Raw genomic sequence first — 22,322 nt, forward strand, 5'->3', positions numbered from 1 at the left:
TAATTGGCATGTGCTTACCTTCATTCAACTTTAACAAAAAAAAAAAATCTCGGTTTCCAGAGATACTTAAGATGCTTACAATTGTGGAATACAAAAGCTAGTACCAATAAAATTGATTTAATTTGATACAAAAGTAGAAACAAAAAGGATAGTGAAATTGTTCTTTATTAAAGTTGCATGAAGGCGCAAACAGAGAAGTAAATGGAAGCTTATTTGACTGTAAAAAAAAAAAAAAATACCGAACTGGGATAATGAAAGCCATATTGTTTTGTTCCTTTATCCTAATGCATGATGCATGAAGTCGCATGTCTCCTGCCTAGCAATGCTAATCTGTGCTCGCCTGTAAAACCTGGGTGCATGTTTTGACACCATTTATTTCCAGTCAAAGATATTGTCACCAGAATTTCACAACAGCCTGTCAAATCCATCTCCTTCACTTAACCACGTCTTCTGTAACGATTTTCTTTTCCTCAGCGACTATGCCAGATGTATTTTCGAGTGACTAATCTTCCACTCTCTCCTCACTAATCCTCTTTTCTTATTAGCCGCATTCATCACTAACCCCTGCATTTTTAGTTTGCTCTTTCCGTTTACAGATCAGTCATTTATTTCTTTACGCTTTTGTTTTAGTTTTACACTTTTTTTTATTTTTTTTCTCAGTTTCTTAACATTGGCAGGTCCCGTTCGTTGAGTAATCTCCATGTAGAGGGCAGTGTAAATCTTTTTTTTTCTCTCCGTAATAAAAAATTACACTCTTCTTCAGTCCCCGGGAACGGAACACTAAAGTACCTCTGCGACCACTTATGAAATTGGAGTTTATAAGAATTATGAGTTTAATCCGCGGAGAAACAGTGGATAATCCACTAAGGCTCTTATCAATATTTAAGGGCCATTTAGCCGCTTTTGTACTCTACAAAGTAAACACTTCAAAAGAGTAACATTTATAAGAATCTATTAAGGCAATGTGTTCGGTTTTACATATGGCAAATAAGGATAGATCCAAATTTATCCAAGAAACAGACTTTAAGACGATGTTGAATATTGCAGCGATATTCTTTTACGACGTGGACATTTTAGTAAAGAAAATTGGAAATTCAGTTTACGGTAATTTGTAAATGCGATAGGAGTATAAATGTTTTTTATTCAATGCCATTATCCTGAGAGTACAAGAAGCATAGAAAAAGAATACAGACAGACAATTGATGGAGACAATCACAATAGCATGTAATAACTTTATGACTGAGTAGGTGCAATGACTGATACACTTAAATCGTACCTCTGATTACAAAACAACTTCTCATAAATGAATAGTACAGGTTAATGTAAGAAACTTTCTCATTTCCTTCTCCATTTATCGAGCTGAGGCTATGTTCACTCTTGCATTGAGGCCATCGGGAGACACGAACAAGAGAGAGCCCATCCACTAAAACAGCGGTGACCTGCGGACACCCACAGATCTCTTAGACTATAATAGAGTCAATGGGTGTCCGTCTGGATTCAGTCTTTTTTATACTGAACTGATAGAGAGAAATGTCCTCCATTAAGAACATTTCTCTCTGGTGATTTTCAGTGTGATCTCTGGTGGAGATTCCAATGCACGTGAACCTAGTCTTAGTTACTTTTGTATATTAGTCTTTCGAGGAAAGAATAGAAGACAGTTGGAAGACCCACAGTTAACTTCAGTGGGTCAGGTAGGTCTTTTAACATTCATGTACTTCAAGATAACAGGATACTAATGCACAGATTGAGACTACCAACAACCTCCTCCTCCCCCCTCTGCTATCCATAGAGTTTTGTGTATGAGCTGGGAATAGATATGACTTCTATTTAAAGACCTTTCACGTCCTTGGGCACATGCGGTGTAATACACTGCTAGAAAGCTGACAGACTTTCCCGTTCTGCACCCCCGCTGAAGATCTACCGGTGCCGTTACTGTAGCTCTTCGGTGTCAGAAGGGCATTTCTGACAGTCAGTCAGGAAAGCTCCTCTTCACAGTAGCGTCTATTGCACTGTACTGTGAGAGGGGGCATTCCTTAACACCCAGGAATGACGCTGAGCGGTGAGGAACGCCCCCCCCCCCCTTCTCCCATTCCTTGTCTATGGACAAGTACTATCAGGAGTAGGGAAGGTGTTCCTCCCTGATCAGCATCATTGCTAGGCAGTAAGGAATCCCCCCCCTTCTCACAGTATAGCGCAATAGACGCTGCTGTGAGGGGGGAGTGTTCCTGACTGACTGTCAGAAACGCCCTTCTGACTCTGAAGAGCTACGGTACCAGCACCGATACCTCTTCAGCGAGGGCACAGAACGGGATAGCTGATTCAGCACACCGTCAGCTTTCTAGCGGTGTATTACACCGCATATGCCCGAGGACGTGAAAGGTTCTTTTTAAATAAAGAAACTGGTTAGGAGATATGGAAAAATTTATTGTATGCCTAAGTAAGCATATTCCCTTAAGAAATATTACAACAATTTTGTATATTCAGTTGTTTTATAATTGGAGTTACGCCTAGTAATTTGCCATGGAAAATTATGAGATTGAAAGCTTTAAATTTTTGGCTAATTTTGGATTGCATCTTTTATGCCTGCTGGTGGAGCTTCAAGTTCAGAGCTTAGTGGGTGTTTCCCACTCTTTCTCCTCCTCCATCTGTTAGTGCCATGACCTGTGTGCTTGTTTTTTTTCCCCCTCAATCTTTCTCTGACATGACTTTGTTATAAAACAGAACTCAAAATTTTTCTTCCCCTTCTGTATGTGAATACCTGCTAAAACGGCTGCGTCAACTTCAGTAGAGTAGTCTCATTTTTTATTGGTATTAAATGAGAAAAAAATTACAAATAGGCATATAACCTATAGAATTATAATATCCAAATATAAAAAAATCAATAAAAGCTAAAAAAAAATAAATGCAATTATTTCACTATTAATGCATGGAGATAATACACCTACTCAGTGATCAAAGTATTGCTTAGTCAATGTGATTGTCTGTGATTTTCTCTGACTGTATTTTAGATTCTTTGGGTTTGAGTTTTTTTCTGATATTTTTTTATGTTCTATACAAATATTGATAACCACTAGAGATGAGCAAATCGTATTCGATCGAATACCTCGCTCCTATAGGAATGCATGTAAGCGGTTGAACGCCAAGGGGTTAAGCGCAGTGAATATTCAATGCGCTTAACCCCTTGGTGTTTGGCCGCTTACACACATTCCTATGGGAGCGAGGTATTCGATCGAATACTACTCACTCATGTGTCATTCACCATGGTGTGACTATAACCGTAGACTAGCTTAACGTCTGTATCTCATGTTTCATTCCGCAGAAATAATAATGCAAAATGCAGCATCTTTTCTCCTGATTTAGTGACGGACTCCTAATAAAATGGCGGAAGCCCAGTGGACCCCATTTATAAATCAATGGAGTCTATTGGGCGACACTTCTATCACTTCATGGATTCTTCACCGCTTGAATTCTGGTTTTCAGTTGTTATAATGAAGCAAAAAAACAGAATTCAGGGTACTGATGTATACTAAGTGGGGTTGTTCTATTATAGACTATCCTGTGGATTGGGATTGTCTGTTTGTGGGTATCTGCCCGTTGGAACTCCCAATGATCAGAAGGATGGTGGGTAGGGTTGAGCGATCAGGATCGGAAAAGATCAGATTCCGATCAGCGAGCGAGTAAATTTCACGATTGCGATCGGAATTCTGACCCAATCTTTTCCAGCGAGGTCGGAGGTTATCTCAAGATCGGCTCAACCCTAAGAGTGACTTTTCCCATAGAGAAGCATTGACTAGGGTTGAGGATCAGGATCGGAAAAGATCGGAGATCGAGCAAATTTCATGATCGGGATCGAGATCGTCTGGAAAATGATCGGAAATCGGATTTTAAAATCTCAAGATCGGCTCAACCCTAATGGTGGGCCAAAAGTCCTCTTGAAGCCTTCTTGTGAAGCTCTAGTGCACTTGCATGGCCGGTGCTCCATTCATTTCAATGGGGCTGGTGGGACAGCAGTCAGACACTTTATTCCCATCCTCTTGGTAAGGGATAAGTGTATGTAATGGTGCAACCCCTTCAACCTTGTCTGATTTTGGAATAGACATTGTCCTGGCACTTCTTGTCTATAGCTCTGCCTAGGACCAAGGAGCACATAAAAGTCCATTTTCCTCAGATAGGCAACATATTTTTTTCCCTAAAAACCATATTCACTTGTCGTTGTAGATACAATAATCCTAAAGCTATGATTAACCAAGAATGTTCTATAAAATTATTTTAATATAATAATATCTAATAGAATAACAGACTCTATAATATAAAATATGTATATTCCTAAAATGATCCCTATGTTTAAAAGCCAATACCGTCCCCATGTGATTTATATTACCGTATATTGTGTTGACCTGCTTTATGTAATAAGAGTGCCTGTTCATATGATATGGTGAAATTATTAACAAAAAGCAACGCTATTTTTCATACTAATATATTTAGTTGGCTCGTCTTCATCCTTTAAGCAACTGCGTATAGCATCTGTAAATCTCATCTCATCTCTAGTCACTCTATACTGGGCTGTGTATGAAGACAGTTCCTCTCTGTTAGATATTCGGGTTATGTCCACAGTTATTTAACCTCGAGAAACAATGATTATTTCCAGGAGAACCAAGTGCTCCAAAACTCACCGGCCGTGTTGGAGAAGAGGGAAATTCATATAAAGTCGTCCTCATCAAGCAGGATGATGGTGGCTCTCCGATCCGCCACTACCTGCTCCGCTACAAAGCTGTAAGTACACTATCAATTTCTCAATTTTTTTTACAATTACTCATTTGACAATTATTAGAAATGAGCGAACAGTAAAATGTTCGAGGTTCGATATTCGTTTCGAGTAGCCCCTCTATATTCGACTACTCGAATCGAATATCGAACCCTATTATAGTCTATGGGGGGAAATGCTCGTTTCAGGGGTAGGCAAGGTTCGATCAAATTATACTTACCAAGTCCACGAGTGAGGGTCGGGCTGGATCCTCCGAGAAGTCTTCTCCTTGCAGCGTCCCCGCGGCGTCTTCCGGCTCTGAATTCACTCTGCCAGGCATCCGGCCTGGGCAGAGCCAACTGCGCGATTACCGCACTACAAGCGGACATGCGCAGTCGGCTCTGCCCAGGCCCGATGCCTGGCAGAGTAAATTCAGAGCTGGAAGACGCCGCGGGGAAGCTGCACGGAGAAGACTTCTAAAGGTGGGAGAAGAACCAGCGTTGATTGGCCAACTGTATAGCATTCGGCCAATCAATGCTGGTTCTGCATCAAACTTTTACATTCGAATAGCGAGTGGTACTCGATCGAGTACGAGTATTTCGAATACCGTAGAATTCAATCGAATACCTACTCGATCGAGTACTACTCGCTCATCTCTATTTTTGACATCCGATCCTACTATTCTCAGGGATGTTAACCTGTTTACCTGGCAGGGCTTATACCCATCTCTCCATTCTCAATCTATGTACTGTGGGGAAGTTAGCTCGGTATAAGCAGTGGTGCGGACCCAAATAGTCCAGACAGGAACACAAAATGCAGCAAACTGGTTTATTTAGAAAAAACTGAAACATAAATAAACATTGACTTCATGCATAAAATGAGCAAAACAAAGTATAGTCTTAACTGCAGGCAGAAACAAGATAACAACCTGCTCGTCTGAGCAACTAACTAAACAGAATGGATAACCTAACTATACATGTGGCTTACTTCCAGCCACACGAACTAAACAGGAGCAATATAGTCTCTTCAGACTCAGGGTTACATAACAGAACCATTCACCTCATGGAACTGCCCTGAAATCCAAGAGCTGCAGCCTTTTCTGGCCCAGTAATGAGCCCAGGATCTATAACTGGGCTGAGGCCTACTCCAGATCCGTCTTGGACCACACATATGTCAGAAACCTGGGGGCTGATATATCTGAACTGCACTGCACTCTGCCTGTCACCTTCTCACAGTATACATAGTTGTCTGGAGGGATTTCTGTCAGCTGAATGAATGTTTGGCTGTGAGCTAATGAAAGCATATGGCACCTTAAAGGAGCACCCTACTTTTTTGTCCCTCCATTTTTAAATTGGTGGTTCCACTTCAGTTCATCTACCATTTATTGGGTCTGACGCTGCCCCATGTGACCTCTTCTCTGATATATGTGAATCCATGTGGATAGGCACAGTTGCCTTGCAAATAAATATACATATTAGTTAGGACCCTCTAAGACCCTCGGTCAAGATGTCCATCAGCTATTACCCCTATTTTGACTGCAAGAATGGCACAGTTAACATGACTTTTCTTATGCCCAAAAATACTGTACCTAATCCAAATCTCTGGGGTCCATAGGTGACAACTTGTAACAGTCTAAGGTGTCATGGTTCTGTTATAAAACATGAAGAAAATGTGTCACCAGAAGATTACCTGTTTTTAAACCAAATTTTTGTCAATTTTTGTCAATTTTTTTTCTTTTTACAAAAAAGTACTATATTCTTCACAGCTTAATAATAGCTTGACACGTGACAATTCTGTATGGGATTTTTTTTGGAACCAGTCATTTAATTTACATCACAGAAGGATTACAATAGAAGATAACACCTGTATAGATGAACACATTGACCCATTATTGCATCCACTATTGTCAATGACAATGAATGTTGTCACATCTTATCTATTCCACACCCTACAAAGAGCATGCCTAGAAAAATCTCCCATAGACCTCAGTGTGACCGTGCAGTAGAGAAACTCAGGCTAGATGGTTGCCCCCATAATTATACACGGATAATAGAATAAAAAAATCTACAATACCAAAATATAAAGAGATTAAAGAAAATATTTATATATTTTATTAGTTATTATTATTATTATTATATTTTTTTTTTTGTTTTAATTGTCAATACTAGAGATGAGCGAACACTAAAATGTTCGAGGTTCGAAATTCGATTCGAACAGCCGCTCACTGTTCTAGTGTTCGAATGGGTTTCGAACCCCGTTATAGTCTATGGGGAACATAAACTCGTTAAGGGGGAAACCCAAATTCGTGTCTGGAGGGTCACCAAGTCCACTATGACACCCCAGGAAATGATACCAACACCCTGGAATGACACTGGGACAGCAGGGGAAGCATGTCTGGGGGCATAAAAGTCACTTTATTTCATGGAAATCCCTGTCAGTTTGCGATTTTCGCAAGCTAACTTTTCCCCATAGAAATGCATTGGCCAGTGCTGATTGGCCAGAGTACGGAACTCGACCAATCAGCGCTGGCTCTGCTGGAGGAGGCGGAGTCTAAGATCGCTCCACACCAGTCTCCATTCAGGTCCGACCTTAGACTCCGCCTCCTCCGGCAGAGCCAGCGCTGATTGGCCGAAGGCTGGCCAATGCATTCCTATGCGAATGCAGACTTAGCAGTGCTGAGTCAGTTTTGCTCAACTACACATCTGATGCACACTCGGCACTGCTACATCAGATGTAGCAATCTGATGTAGCAGAGCCGAGGGTGCACTAGAACCCCTGTGCAAACTCAGTTCACGCTAATAGAATGCATTGGCCAGCGCTGATTGGCCAATGCATTCTATTAGCCCGATGAAGTAGAGCTGAATGTGTGTGCTAAGCACACTCATTCAGCACTGCTTCATCACGCCAATACAATGCATTAGCCAGTGCTGATTGGCCAGAGTATGGAATTCGGCCAATCAGCGCTGGCTCTGCTGGAGGAGGCGGAGTCTAAGGTCGACCTGAATGGAGACTGGTGTGGAGCGATCTTAGACTCCGCCTCCTCCAGCAGAGCCAGCGCTGATTGGCCGAATTCCGTACTCTGGCCAATCAGCGCTGGCTAATGCATTGTATTGGCGTGATGAAGCAGTGCTGAATGTGTGTTCTTAGCACACACATTCAGCTCTACTTCATCGGGCTAATAGAATGCATTGGCCAGCGCTGATTGGCCGAATTCCGTACTCTGGCCAATCAGTGCTGGCCAATGCATTCTATTAGCTTGATGAAGCAGAGTGTGCACAAGGGTTCAAGCGCACCCTCGGCTCTGATGTAGCAGAGCCGAGGCTGCACAAGGGTTCAAGCGCACCCTCGGCTCTGATGTAGGAGAGCCGAGGGTGCACTTGAACCCTTGTGCACCCTCAGCTCTGCTACATCAGAGCCGAGGGTGCGCTTGAACCCTTGTGCACACTCTGCTTCATCAAGCTAATAGAATGCATTGGCCAGCGCTGATTGGCCAATGTATTCTATTAGCCTGATGAAGTAGAGCTGAATGTGTGTGCTAAGCACACACATTCAGCACTGCTTCATCACGCCAATACAATGCATTAGCCAGTGCTGATTGGCCAGAGTACGGAATTCGGCCAATCAGCGCTGGCTCTGCTGGAGGAGACGGAGTCTAAGGTCGGACCTGAATGGAGACTGGTGTGGAGCGATCTTAGACTCCGCCTCCTCCAGCAGAGCCAGCGCTGATTGGCCGAATTCCGTACTCTGGCCAATCAGCACTGGCTAATGCATTGTATTGGCGTGATGAAGCAGTGCTGAATGTGTGTTCTTAGCACACACATTCAGCTCTACTTCATCGGGCTAATAGAATGCATTGGCCAGCGCTGATTGGCCGAATTCCGTACTCTGGCCAATCAGTGCTGGCCAATGCATTCTATTAGCTTGATGAAGCAGAGTGTGCACAAGGGTTCAAGCGCACCCTCGGCTCTGATGTAGCAGAGCCGAGGCTGCACAAGGGTTCAAGCGCACCCTCGGCTCTGATGTAGGAGAGCCGAGGGTGCACTTGAACCCTTGTGCACCCTCAGCTCTGCTACATCAGAGCCGAGGGTGCGCTTGAACCCTTGTGCACACTCTGCTTCATCAAGCTAATAGAATGCATTGGCCAGCGCTGATTGGCCAATGTATTCTATTAGCCTGATGAAGTAGAGCTGAATGTGTGTGCTAAGCACACACATTCAGCACTGCTTCATCACGCCAATACAATGCATTAGCCAGTGCTGATTGGCCAGAGTACGGAATTCGGCCAATCAGCGCTGGCTCTGCTGGAGGAGGCGGAGTCTAAGATCGCTCCACACCAGTCTCCATTCAGGTCCGACCTTAGACTCCGCCTCCTCCAGCAGAGCCAGCGCTGATTGGTCGAGTTCCGTACTCTGGCCAATCAGCGCTGGCCAATGCATTCTATTAGCCCGATGAAGTAGAGCTGAATGTGTGTGCTTAGCACACACATTCAGCTCTACTTCTTCAGGCTAATAGAATACATTGGCCAATCAGCGCTGGCCAATGCATTCTATTAGCTTGATGAAGCAGAGTGTGCACAAGGGTTCAAGCGCACCCTCGGCTCTGATGTAGCAGAGCTGAGGGTGCACAAGGGTTCAAGTGCACCCTCGGCTCTCCTACATCAGAGCCGAGGGTGCGCTTGAACCCTTGTGCAGCCTCGGCTCTGCTACATCAGAGCCGAGGGTGCGCTTGAACCCTTGTGCACACTCTGCTTCATCAAGCTAATAGAATGCATTGGCCAGCGCTGATTGGCCAGAGTACGGAATTCGGCCAATCAGCGCTGGCCAATGCATCCCTATGGGAAAAAGTTTATCTCACAAAAATCACAATTACACACCCGATAGAGCCCCAAAAAGTTATTTTTAATAACATTCCCCCCTAAATAAAGGTTATCCCTAGCTATCCCTGCCTGTACAGCTATCCCTGTCTCATAGTCACAAAGTTCACATTCTCATATGACCCGGATTTGAAATCCACTATTCGTCTAAAATGGAGGTCACCTGATTTCGGCAGCCAATGACTTTTTCCAATTTTTTTCAATGCCCCCGGTGTCGTAGTTCCTGTCCCACCTCCCCTGCGCTGTTATTGGTGCAAAAAAGGCGCCAGGGAAGGTGGGAGGGGAATCGAATTTTGGCGCACTTTACCACGTGGTGTTCGATTCGATTCGAACATGGCGAACACCCTGATATCCGATCGAACATGTGTTCGATAGAACACTGTTCGCTCATCTCTAGTCAATACGTTAATGCAAATAGTCACTTTGTGTCTCCATATAAGATCTGAGATGCCATATTACGTAGATATTCTTCCCAAAAATTTAGGGGAAAATTGACCTCACCCTCACAGTGTTTTTGTTTTGTTACTCTGGATTAACATGGTAGGATTTTTGTTGGGAATTAATGGACTTGTGTCCAAAGCTATGGAGTCAAACTTCGGGTCATTTTTGGGTGGAGTTGGGAAAAAGTTACAGAATATGGCTTCAAAATAAAGTGACTTCAGTTCTTTTTAATTACATTCTACAAATATCAATGTTAATCATTATTTGCATAGCTTTAGTATTTACTTTCATAGGAATTCAATCACTAGATTTTTTTCATGAATTATAGGAATTTTGCCGCTCCGGTCTGACCATGGTTATCAGCCATTTATGAAGCAGTTGGAGTTGGGTTGTGGAAAATGAGAGGATATCATAAAGGGGTTGTCCAGGAAGGAATTACAGATTTCTTCAATTGTTATTGGCGTCCTGGCGTCCCCCGCTGAGGCTCGTTCCAGTGGAAGTCCTCAGTGGCCTAAGGAAAGGAACACCACATACGCCTCCTTGATGTCTTGGTTCCTTTTCTGAGGCCTGAACAAGCCCCCCAGGGAACACGTAAGCAGCGGGGTCCGATGAGTATGTTTCTTTCTTCTTTCTGTAATTCCTGGACAACCCCTCATCTATTTTTCATAGCCCGACTCCAACTACTTCATAAATGGCTGATAACCATGGACAACCCCTTTAAAATCCTACTACACATTCTGTTTCACATAATGTGGTAATATAAAGTCTTATCATAGGACAAGTCCATTCTGTGCTGACTGTCAACCATTGGCCTGTGCCTATTTCCCTAGAAAAACTCTGCAGACTGGAAACCTGAAATGAAGATCGCATCGGACAGTGACTACATTATGCTCCGTCAATTAGACTGGAATGCCGAATACGAGGTGGTGGTCATAGCTGAGAACCTTCAAGGGAAGTCAAAGGCCGCACAGTTCTACTTCAAAACCACCACACAACCCACCGCCATTCCAGGTATGTCTTATATCTTACTGCCTCTCCTTTCTGCTTAACCATTAACGCAAGTTTGCTGCTTCCTAGCTAATGTGCTTGAACTTGCCCCTGACCAGCTGCTTGCTTATAACCAACCACCGTAACTGGTCTTGCATGCACAGCTTGTGTTGTGCCTGGACCTTGTCTTGATGCAGTAGGCTGAACGTGAATATGTTGCAAACATGACTACAGAGTGACAATAAATTGTTCGTGGGTTCGGTTGATGTTTTTGTAAATGTTTTGTGAGTAATCTGTAAGAATTTTACGTTGTGAGGTATCTGCACCCTGTAAATCCATTCCATGTTGTTTATTACCGTATGCAATACTTTGTACTTTGTAATGGCTGATGGTATAGGAAGCTGACTCTAAGTTGACCTGTTTTATTGTTCTGCTCTTGATAAAGTAATGGGTCGGATACTGTTTCTTAATATATGGGTGTAATAGGCATGTACCACTACCACATTCCATTTAGTGTGAATGATATGTACTAATTTTTTTAATGCATCGTAGTAGTAAAGAAGCCAAATTGCCAAATTTAGATCTGTATTGCCGGTACATGAGAATAGCTTAAAGCCAGTGTTACCAGAACCCAGCCCTGCAGATAGATAGGTTAGGGTCACCTGAACCAAATGGTGTTTTCCCCTTGTGAATCGGGGCCTTTATTGCTGCGGTATCATTGGCTTTGTGAATATGCAAATTAGCTGTTTGAAGCAATGAGGTGTTAAAATGGCGCCAAAGAACATTGGAATATCGATGAACACAACAGAGGTACGGATTCACAAACACCATTTGCTGCAGGTGACTGTAACCTATCTATCTGCAAGGATGCGATGATGTGCTGGTTCTGGTGACTCCTTTTAAACTTTGAGAACTTCTTGGCTTTCCTGACATGACTGTTTTAGTAAATACTTAAGTTTTCCTATACAATAGCAATGTGAAAATACAGTAGTTGCATCAGTTTATTAGGTTGCCTTGTCTTAGGGCAGCGTGTAAAAGCCGATAGTGCACTGAATTCAGCGCACTGTCAGCTTTCTCGTTCTGTACCCCCTGTGAAGAGGTATCGGTGCCGGTACCGTAGCTCTTCACCGTCAGAAGGGTGTTTCTGACAGTCATTCAGGAACGCCTTCCTCACAGTTGTGTCTATTGCGCTGTACTGTGAGAGCGGGGAGGAACGCCCCCTCCCTCTCCTAACAGTACTAGTCCATAGATGAGCACTTGGGGGCCTTCCTCACTGCTCAGTGTGATCGCTGGGCGATAAACAACGCCCCCTCTCACAGTACAGCGCTATAGACACTGCTGTGAGGAAGGGCATTCCTGACTGACCATCAGAAACGCCCTTCTGACAGTGAAGAGCTACAGTACCGGCACCAATAGCTCTTCACCGGGGGCACAGAAAGCAATAGCCGATAGTGCACTCAATTCAGTGCACTGTCGGCTTCATCGCGGTATATAAAACCGCATGTGCCCCAAATGGTGAAAGGTCCTCTTTAAAGATACAGGTTTGTACTTCTAATAGCCAAAATAGCACAAAAAACATTGTTGTCCTATTTGGTTATTAAGAGTGCCAAAATAATCCACTGGGCACCTAGTTTGAGTCCAGTGTATTTCTGAGCAGAGGCATCCTTTGTTAAGCAGCAAAATAGTTTAAAGAAGATAAAATAATTCTTTAATAATCCCACCAAATATATCCCAGAGTAGTTTTTTATGCCGAATACCCTTATTTACTAAAACAGAGAGCTATTCTTTACGTCTAGTCCTTACATGCGTGGCTGAGACAGTCATCTTGTGGGAAGGTAGTTATATTAGTATTGTATGCTTATATTGAAATGTTATTTGGCTGCAATTTGAGAGAATTGAATTGTCGAGCCCTAGGGTGCCCATTGTATGTGCAAGAAGCTGTGGTGTATTGAGTTAATGGGGATGTGAGTACTAGCGCTCTATATGGCTGTAGTAATGTCATGCATGTCAGAATAACCTATAGGGTGTACTGTATATGACGCTTACATTTACAGAAAGGACCCACTGCATGTCAGTCTTTTCACCTTTGGGGATATACCGTACAGTATAGACATTTATTGTGGACTCCATGTGGAACATATAAGATTGACTGTAGGGTGGGCCTCACAAGAGCCATTGCATAACCTGATCAGCTTGGACTGAATTATCTTCTTCCATTCCCACTTATGGAACAGTTTTTTTTATAGTTTTCTTAATGGTTTTATGGACAAAATCCTCTAGTGCCTAGAACAATAGAAGTAATGGCAATGGGGAGTGCTTTGTTATTATAGTTACTTATTCACAGGATAGGAGATAAGTGTCACATCGCTTGGGTGTCTACACTGGGACCCCCAGCAATCTGGAGGCTAGGGGACCAAAAGGTGGATTTTTTAAAATATTTTATTTCCTTTCTTTGCCGGCCTCGGTTATGGTTTTTTTAGACTTGCTTAAAAAGGAACAGCTAGTGATGGACAATTCTGCTATAGTGGAATACGGGCCACTGGGTGTTACCATGCTACAGGGTAACTGGTTTTAGGTGCCGGATTTCTGCAGGGTCTATTGGTTATACCCCTTTCACACCTCGTCTAGTTTATGCATTCCACCGAGTTTCTGTCTTCAGCCCCGGCGAAACTGGACAGGGGATGTAAACCCAGTGGTCAGTTTAAAAACCTATTCACTTGAATGGGTTTGCAAAGGTGACCGCCCGTGTGTCTTCTGCCTCTCCACGGCGAAACTGGTTTTTTTAGCCGGGCACAAAGTCGGACATGCAGGACTTTGTGTCCAGCTAAAAAAAAAACAATTTCCCCACGGACAGGCAGAAGACACACACAGGCGGTGAATGGGTTTTAAAACTGACCACCGGGTTTCGGTCCCCTGTCCAGTTTGGCTGGGGCAGAAGACGGAAACCCAACAGAATGCACAAACTGTACAACAAGCGCAGTTGTGAACACCCCCCTTCCCTTATTTGCAGGCTGTAATGTTATAGAACTACAGATATGTTTCCCATATTGCATAAGTATTGGTATTTTTCCCATATAGCGTATGTACTGGTATTTTTCCCATATAGTGTATGTATTGGTATTTTTCCCATATAGTGTATGTATTGGTATTTTTCCCATATAGTGTATGTATTGGTATTTTTGCTGTGGTTATGTGGTGTCCTGATGTGGACCATTGTGTATGTTACGACTGTAGCTGTTGTTACCTAGCCTATGTCTGAATTGCAATGCCATTTCTAGAATGTTCTGTATGAAGGACTAAATTATTGAGTAAAGCAATTGCACTTTTCGTGCTCAATATATCTTATTTTGCAAATGGCTTTACTGAGTTTCAATAGGATAGGATAACTTCCCTTGATTTTTTGGACATGGAAATAGACTTATCGCTTGCTTCATTGGAGATGAATTTAGCAGAGCAGCAGCGGTGCTATTCACATTACCAGGAATAAAAGAAAGACATCCGCTACTTGCTTTGAAACAGGCAGAAATAAATCTTATACAATGTAATTTGTCGCTAAAGCCGAACATATTTTCGATAATTACCGCCTTACAGATTGATATTAGCAGTTTCTTCAATTCAGTTGCATTAATATGAAGAGTTTCCTTGGGACTATATAAGTAAGGGCAAAATATAAAAACATTATTTATGCTTTAGTTTCCTTATATATTCTGTATTAAAATTCACGTCTCAAGTGCCAGTTCTGCACACTCATATAGGCACGATACATACGTACCATTATAAAGCAACTTGTCATAACTAAATGGTGCATGTTAATATAAGAAACTTTGCAATAAATCCTATTAAATAAATATGGTTCCTTCACCACTTAATTTTTACATAGAAGTCTATGGAGAGGAGAGGGGGGAGGAGGCTACCGGAAAAGACACACTAATAATTGCAGCTGCTAAGCTCTGCAACACTGTGAGTGAGAAAGCCCTTTTGACACTGACCTATCTTAAGGATATCAGATTAGTGAGGGTCCAATACCTGGCACTCCCACCGATCAGCTGTTCTCAGGACCTGATAAATAGAGATGGCAGCAGACAGCTCCATTCTCTGTAGTGGCCAGACCAGGTTACTGCAGATCATCTACCATGTGCTTAAATAGCTTCAATATGACCTAAGCTGTAGTGACTCTCCCATTACACAGGAGCATTCACTATGTATCATCAGCTGGTCAGTGGGAGTGCCGGGTGTTGGACCCCAACCAATTTGATATTGATTACCTGTCCTTAGGATTGATCATGAATAGTTTTATCCCTGAAAACCCCATTGAGGACTCACTGCCAGCAGATAATATTTTGGAAGGCATGCTTTACCGTTTTACGCACATTTGCATTTTGATGGAGGACAACGTTAAATAAAGTGTACTGAACTGCGTTGTAAAGAACAAAAGCCTAGCGACTCAGCATGGAATAGCCATATCAAGATGTAATGCTATCTCTTCTCCATTTTTGGGTAGCCGTTTCTTACTTGCTATATATCTGGCAGTTCTTTCAGTACTCGAGAGATTATCCAAACATCTTAAATTCTGTATTGACTGTACTAGCTGGGTAGGATTTATAGTAAGTCGAGTTTCCCTATAAAGTCACTGGCATAACTATAATTACCCAGACGGAGCTGAAGATGATGGAGAGCAGGGGCTTGACGTAACTTAATGTCCTTATGTAATAATGCACAATTACACTTGTCCTTCCGTATCTTTTCCTTTGGCATGAGATATCCTGAGATGTGTGGCTTGAGATGACCAATTCTGTATATGGGCGTTATGAATAAGACAGTAAGGCTGGTTCTTCCTTCCAAAGGAGAGCATTTCACGCCCATTATCTTGGGATATCTTGCTGTGCATAGCCCAGGAGTCAGACGCGGCTCCATACAGGTGGACTTAAACATCCTTAAACTTTGTCCTTTCCTTTTCATCTTGTCTTATCACATATTACTTTTAAAATTGAGAATTATACGAGTTAATCTATATGTCCCAGCATCTCAGTAATGCCCGCTATCTTCCTCCCCACTATATTGTGAAAGCCTAGAAGATAACTGGCTGGAGCAGGATCCTCTCTGCTGTCTTCAGTAGGACAAAAATAGTGTTACGCCCTGTCCGCTTGACTTATCCCATCCCTCATTTGGTCTACAGCCAAAGATGGAACAGACGCCAGGGATTAACCCCTTTGTTCTCTTTTATGGGAGGGCAAAATTGCCACAGGTCAACAAATGAAGAGGGCAATGATATTTCATATTTACTTGTCTGATTCTTTTGTAGGTTTAGTGTTACTTTAAGACATTGTACAAGCAGACTGTTATGAAATTGCTAGGACAGTAATTCCCCAGTAGCTGCTGGAAACCCTGGGAAGGGTTACAAGAGACAGTGAGCCATAAGCTGAAACCCCCCACTGTCCTTTCCTGCTTGCCTGCTCCTATCCTATGTAATAGGCGGCAACTGGGCGACGGGCCCTTCCTATATACATGAATGACAAAACGCAGACAAGACAAACAACATAAAAGGGAGGTCAGTAAGCCAAGGGTTTGGTAACAGTCGAGCTATGCAGTGCCAAATCAGAATCCAAAGAATAGTCAATAGGGAAAGCCAGAGATCTGAAGTCAGTAATATAATAGTAGAAGAAGAGAAGCTTAGCAGGGACAAAGTCAATAGCCAGCAAGTCTATGTGGGCTGATGGCCTGTATATAGGATGCCAAAACCCAGCCCTAGGCTTGATTGGAGGACAGGCTGTCAGTCACACGGCAAGTCTATAATTAACCACTTCACGAACAGAGGCAAACAAGTTGCAGGAGACGGGTGTGGTGGAAAATCAATTACAGAAATAGAACCGTGTTCACACAGTGCAACCAAAAACTCTAAGCAAGGAATCAAACTGCAAACGCCTCCTGCACTGCAGCATACGAGCAGAGGGTGGCGCAGTGACCCGAACAGGCAGAGACATTACACAGATAGTCCAGGGACTTATTTTCCGTGGTACTTTATTGATCACGAGAGATGTTCTGGACATTGCTCTTACCGATAATAGCACTAAGTAGAATTTTCCTTTGGGTTGGTTTCTGATATTTTTTATGCTGAGCCTATTTTTATCTCAGTTTCTTGCTCTGGTGCCTTGCGCTTTCTTCCCCTGTGAGCTCTAATTTGCTGCTAACAGCTTTTGCTTCTTGGCTTGCCTCAGTAACTATGCAATTCCTGAAACAGCTACCATATTTTTTTCTTTTCTTGTTTGGCTATGCGGAGTTTTTGCAACATTTTCTTTCTCTGTATTTGTGACCTGTTCATTTTCTTATCTGTTTTCTCTTTCTTTCTTTTTTTCCTTCCTTTCTTTCCTTTGATTTCTCCCACCTCCTTCCTCTGTCCCTGAATTCTCCCGTGTCTGTTATATGTCACTTCAACTACCCCTGGACATCCATTCTTCTACATGCACCAATTACTCTCGCCAACAACCTCTTTCCTTGGAATCATTGCATCAGCAACCAATATCGGGAACTATACTGTGTCATCCACCTCCGCAGCTTTGCTCGCCTTATTTGTGACTGTACTTTTCTCTTAAATACTTTTTACTTTGCTCCTGTAGATGTTTCTCTCGTCTAGAGAGAAGCAGTCATTTAAGCAACCTCATGTCATGTGTCTGAAATTTTATTTTCTACGCATTTTTTTTTTTTTTAAAGTTTAGGGAATTTTGGGAATAAACTCATTTCTAACTCATAACCTCCACCAAAATATAGTCACCTGTGAATGGTAAGGTGGCCTTAGTAAGTGGAGTTACGGTATCAGTGGATGAAGATGTCTTATTGGATAGAGGAGCAAATGGTATCACAAAAATGGTTTGGGGACAATTAAAGCAACCATAAAGGGATTTTCTGGGCCAATTGGACAACTCAATGGTGACTGGGACGGTGGTAAAATTAAAAAACGAAAGCATACCCATCTAACCGCGTCACGTTGCACTAATCCTGCCAGTTTTGGCTGAACTGGAAGTGGTGTTGCTCAATGGCCACTTTGGTCCATATATTGGTGACTTCAATAAGGATACATCCACCAGCCCGACCACTGGTGCGTTTTTCAGTTTGCCCACAAAATTCTTTTAGGCTGAGAATACGTTGTCAAAAAGCTGTGTGTTTTTTTGGTATGTTTTGCTGCAGTTTTTTGATCCAAAGCCAGGAGTGGTTTCAAAAGCAATCTAAATCCACTTTGGCTAAAAAAAAATTGAAGCAAAAAACACAGAAGCGTGTGGTCTCGGCCTTATGTTTGTTCACCTCGATGAACCGAAATAAGGACATGTCATGGTGGGAGCAGATCAAATAGTGTGTCCATATGAATGTTTTAATGTGTTTTACATAGATGATCTGTAAATCCTATTACTAAGTCTTTTGGATAGAACAAGCAACTTAACATTTATAAAAATGCAGTTTGAGCCTGGTGACCTTAAAGAATTGGGGGGGGAATTTTTTTCATTTTTTTTTTTTTTGGTCAGTAAAAAATAAAAAAGTTGCAGTATTGACCTTACTTATTCCCCACCACAGTTGCCTGGTAGAGATGAACGAGTAGTATTCGATCGAGTAGGTATTTGATCGAATACTACGTTATCCGATCAAATACTACGGTATTCGAAATACTCGTACTCGGCCGAATACCACACGGTAAACACCTTTACGTTTACCGCATGGTATTTGACCGAGTATGAGTATTTCAAATACCATATTATTCGATCAAATACCTACTCGATCGAATACTACTCGCTCATCTCTATTGCCTGGTTTCCTGCTGCTCTCTAATTCCTTGTTCCCATCTGAAACTTAGCCAAACCCTGGAGGCAGCAGCGTATAAGAGGGTAGTTTAAGTCTTGTGTCAGACCAGGAAGTCGAAACCAGCAGGGATCCAGGCAGGGAACAGCAGTGGTGGATGACCACTGAGCATTCATAATTTTTAACTTTTTTTTTAACCCTCTGTGTCCCTTTTTGGAAAAAAAATATTTATTCACCCAGGCAACACCTTTAAAGGAATTGTCCAGGATTAAAGTAGAGGGTTGACTTAAGGCTGAGTGGTTTTAAAGATCATACCGATTCGAGAGGATGGAGCTAATACTTGGCTGCAGTACTAGGTACAGGTGCTGAAAAGTGACCCCTTTTTTCTGATCCTGAACAACCCCTTTGATGCACGGATCTCTAAAGGGTTCGCCAAATGTTTTAAATGATGTATGGTAAAAGATACAGAAACAGAACACACACAAAAATCATTAGAGGTCAAAATTATTTGGAAAGTGCCATTTTTTTTGTTGCAAAAAAAAATGAATTTATATATTTTGCATGTAGAAATAGTCAAGGCTAGACCTAAAGTATAACATGTAATGACATTGAAAGCCCAGTGGAAGACTATAATGGGACCACATAGTGCTGTGGTAGCGGGATTTGAGTCACGTGACTTTTTATTCCATCCTAAACAAACTAATAGTAAAGTTATATCACACAGTCGCTTATTCTCAAGTGTTTGTCCACAAAAATGTTTGAAATACTGAGTCGCATTATGACCCTGAGTTCCAAAATTTACCTGTCTCAGTCCTCCTGGTTGTCTACTAGCTTTATTTTAACCATTTATTGCTTGAGTTGAAAAATCATGTAAAGTCACAACCCTTGGGTTGCTAAAAAGTATAGCAAGTGCCATTGTTATGCCGCCTTCGGCATGTTCTGTAGTACAGGGTGCGGAGATGGTGCCCTTGGACGGGCTATTGATCCTCCCGGATTATTCATCACTCACACCAGTTGTCTGGCGTAGATTTCCAATGCGGACGCATGGCCTGCTGGAGGATGTGCCAGATTTATGAGACCAGGCTAGTCCTTAGTAGGGCAGAGATTATCAGAAGTATGTTAAATATGCCAGTCTTGATGAATTCCCCATTGTGTACAGCCAGGTCATATTAATGGTATCCTTCTGAATCAATGGCATTAATTTAATTGATATTTATTGTTGGAAAGAATAATGTTGCCAAAACTTTAAAACAGAATTCTGTGTTCTTTTTGAGGGATTATTACATTTTAGGTCATATGCTACCCTCAATTCAGTCATGATAGCATACAGACACACACTGAAAATCTAGTTTACATGTAGATATTCCAACCTATGAAATCATTCAAGATGGACTTGTTGGCTGACCCATGGTGGTCCCACTGAAAGTCATAACCACATATTGCTAAACAAGAATCAATAATGTGGTCCTAATGAACAAATTATTCTGGATCAGTGACCACAATTGAGGGGGTTACAACCTTCCCTGTGGTCTAGTCATATAGAAAATACAAGCTTGTCTGTTTTTTCTGTCCATAAAGGAAACATCACAATCTTTAGTTTTTTTCTAGAAATGATGCTACTCTGATGCACAGGTTGTGTCTGGTATTGCAGATCAGCCTCATGTCAATGGGGATAGACTTCATACTAGATACAGTCAATAGAGAAGTGTAAACTTTTTTCCTAGGAAATAAAGCAGACTTTTTTTACAATCCCATACAATTAGTTTAAAGGAGACATTTCTCTTGCGCCAGGTTCACATCTGCATTCCAGTTTCTGTTCAACATGTCTGCTTGGGGATCCAAAAAACGTAAACCCAATCTGCTTAAAAAGACTGTAATGGGGTCCGCCGGGTTTCTGCCCGAAAAATGTGCAGAGCATGGGGACTGAATCCCCGAAAGGAAAACCGGGCGCAGGTGTGAACCTAGCCTAACAGTCCAGTCTCTAGCCTGAAGAGCAGGTGGAGCTGAGCAGGTTGATATGTCATTTTGTGGGAAAATATTCCTTGTAATTTGTATTTTATTGATTTAAAGGGGTTAAACCATGAAAACTTTTTTTTCTAGGTAACACGTCGGAATAGCCTTTAGAAAGGCTATTCGTCTCCTACCTTTGGAAGTGATCTCCGCCGCGCCATTCGTTCGAAATACCGGTTTGTACCGGTATGCTAATTAGTTCTCTCGCAGCGATGGGGGCGTTCCCCAGCGCAGGAGATGCGATGGGGGCGTCCCCATTGCTGCTCGAAAGCCGACTCCAGCGCCGCCTCTGTCTTCTTCTGCATCCTCCCCTTCCTTCTTCGGCTTGACGTCAGACGCCTGCGCAGTACGCTCTGTTCGGGGATTTTGCGGTGTCAGCACTATGGCTGCGGGCATGCGCAGTACGTTCGGCGAAGTTCACTGAACAGAGCGTACTGCGCAGGCGTCCGACGTCAAGCCGAAGAAGGAAGGGGAGGATGCAGAAGAAGATAGAGGCGACGCTGGAGTCGGTTTTCGAGCAGCAATGGGGACGCCCCCATCACATCTCCTGCGCTGGGGGACGCCCCCATCGCTGCGAGAGAACTAATTAGCATACCGGCACAAACCGGTATTTCGAACGAATGACGCGGTGGAGAGCACTTCCAAAGGTAGGAGACGAATAGCCTTTCTAAAGGCTATTCCGACGTGTTACCTAGTAAAAATAGTTTTTTAATGGTAGAATCCCTTTAAGATTGAGGCCCCCGTTTTCAGGATCGATGGGGTCTCAGTAGTCAGGCTCCCACTTATAAAGAAAGTACTTCTCATGGCATAACCCTTTTAATGAGGAAGGTCGTCAGTCATTGTGTGAAGTATGCACTGGTCTCTTAAGTCAAGAATAAGTTGAGATATTCAATGAATATAGAACAAGTTGAAGTGAATCTTTTCCAACAAAATTATGTATCAATCTGCTCAGCTCTTCCAGATCTATAACATGACAGCTATAGACTGGACAGAATTTCCTTAGCGACAGGTTCTCTTTAGTAAATGGCTAGCAGGAGATAGTTGATAGGAGATTGGTAATTTAATTTGTACCATAAACATCATCCTTCTGAATTCTTCACTTTATAATTTACATTACATCTTGTGACTAGTTGTAAAGGCAGTCCATGCGTAGGCTGTAACACTCATTATCACTAGACTGTTTGTGAATTTATTAGGAACCAGTGCAATTTCTGAGCCATGATAAACTGAATATTCATGAATAATGTACCACTAGTGCCTGGTGACTCACAGATGTTACTGGTTCCTAGTTAGTCTACAAAGTATCTCAAGAAAATGTGTCCTACATCATACAAATAGTGTACAGAAGGCCCTAGGTCTAAAATGACTATTAATTGACGTCAGATTTCCGCACCTACCCCGAGCCCACAGTGTGCCAAATATCAGGTTCTCATTGAACTGCTATTATACTACGGATATGTAATAATGCAAAATAAGAAAAAA

At 42.4% G+C, this 22,322-nt stretch overlaps 1 protein-coding gene across 9 annotated transcripts in view; it reads left to right on the forward strand.

Moving 5' to 3' along the window:
- The window catches only part of NCAM1 (neural cell adhesion molecule 1), a 287,420-nt gene that overhangs the window by 250,948 nt on the left and 14,150 nt on the right, over positions 1-22,322 (forward strand). For 8 of the 9 annotated variants that reach the window (XM_075279655.1, XM_075279659.1, XM_075279660.1 and 5 more), the window contains 2 exons: positions 4,649-4,773; positions 10,889-11,069. In XM_075279655.1, the coding sequence (XP_075135756.1) occupies positions 4,649-4,773; positions 10,889-11,069 (306 nt within the window). Of the gene's footprint in view, positions 1-4,648; positions 4,774-10,888; positions 11,070-17,555; positions 18,035-22,322 lie in introns of those variants that run through there. The other variant, XM_075279663.1, reaches the window with a different exon arrangement.

This window comes from Leptodactylus fuscus, chromosome 6 (genome assembly GCF_031893055.1).
Source record: "Leptodactylus fuscus isolate aLepFus1 chromosome 6, aLepFus1.hap2, whole genome shotgun sequence".
NCBI classification, from domain to species: Eukaryota; Metazoa; Chordata; class Amphibia; order Anura; family Leptodactylidae; genus Leptodactylus; species Leptodactylus fuscus.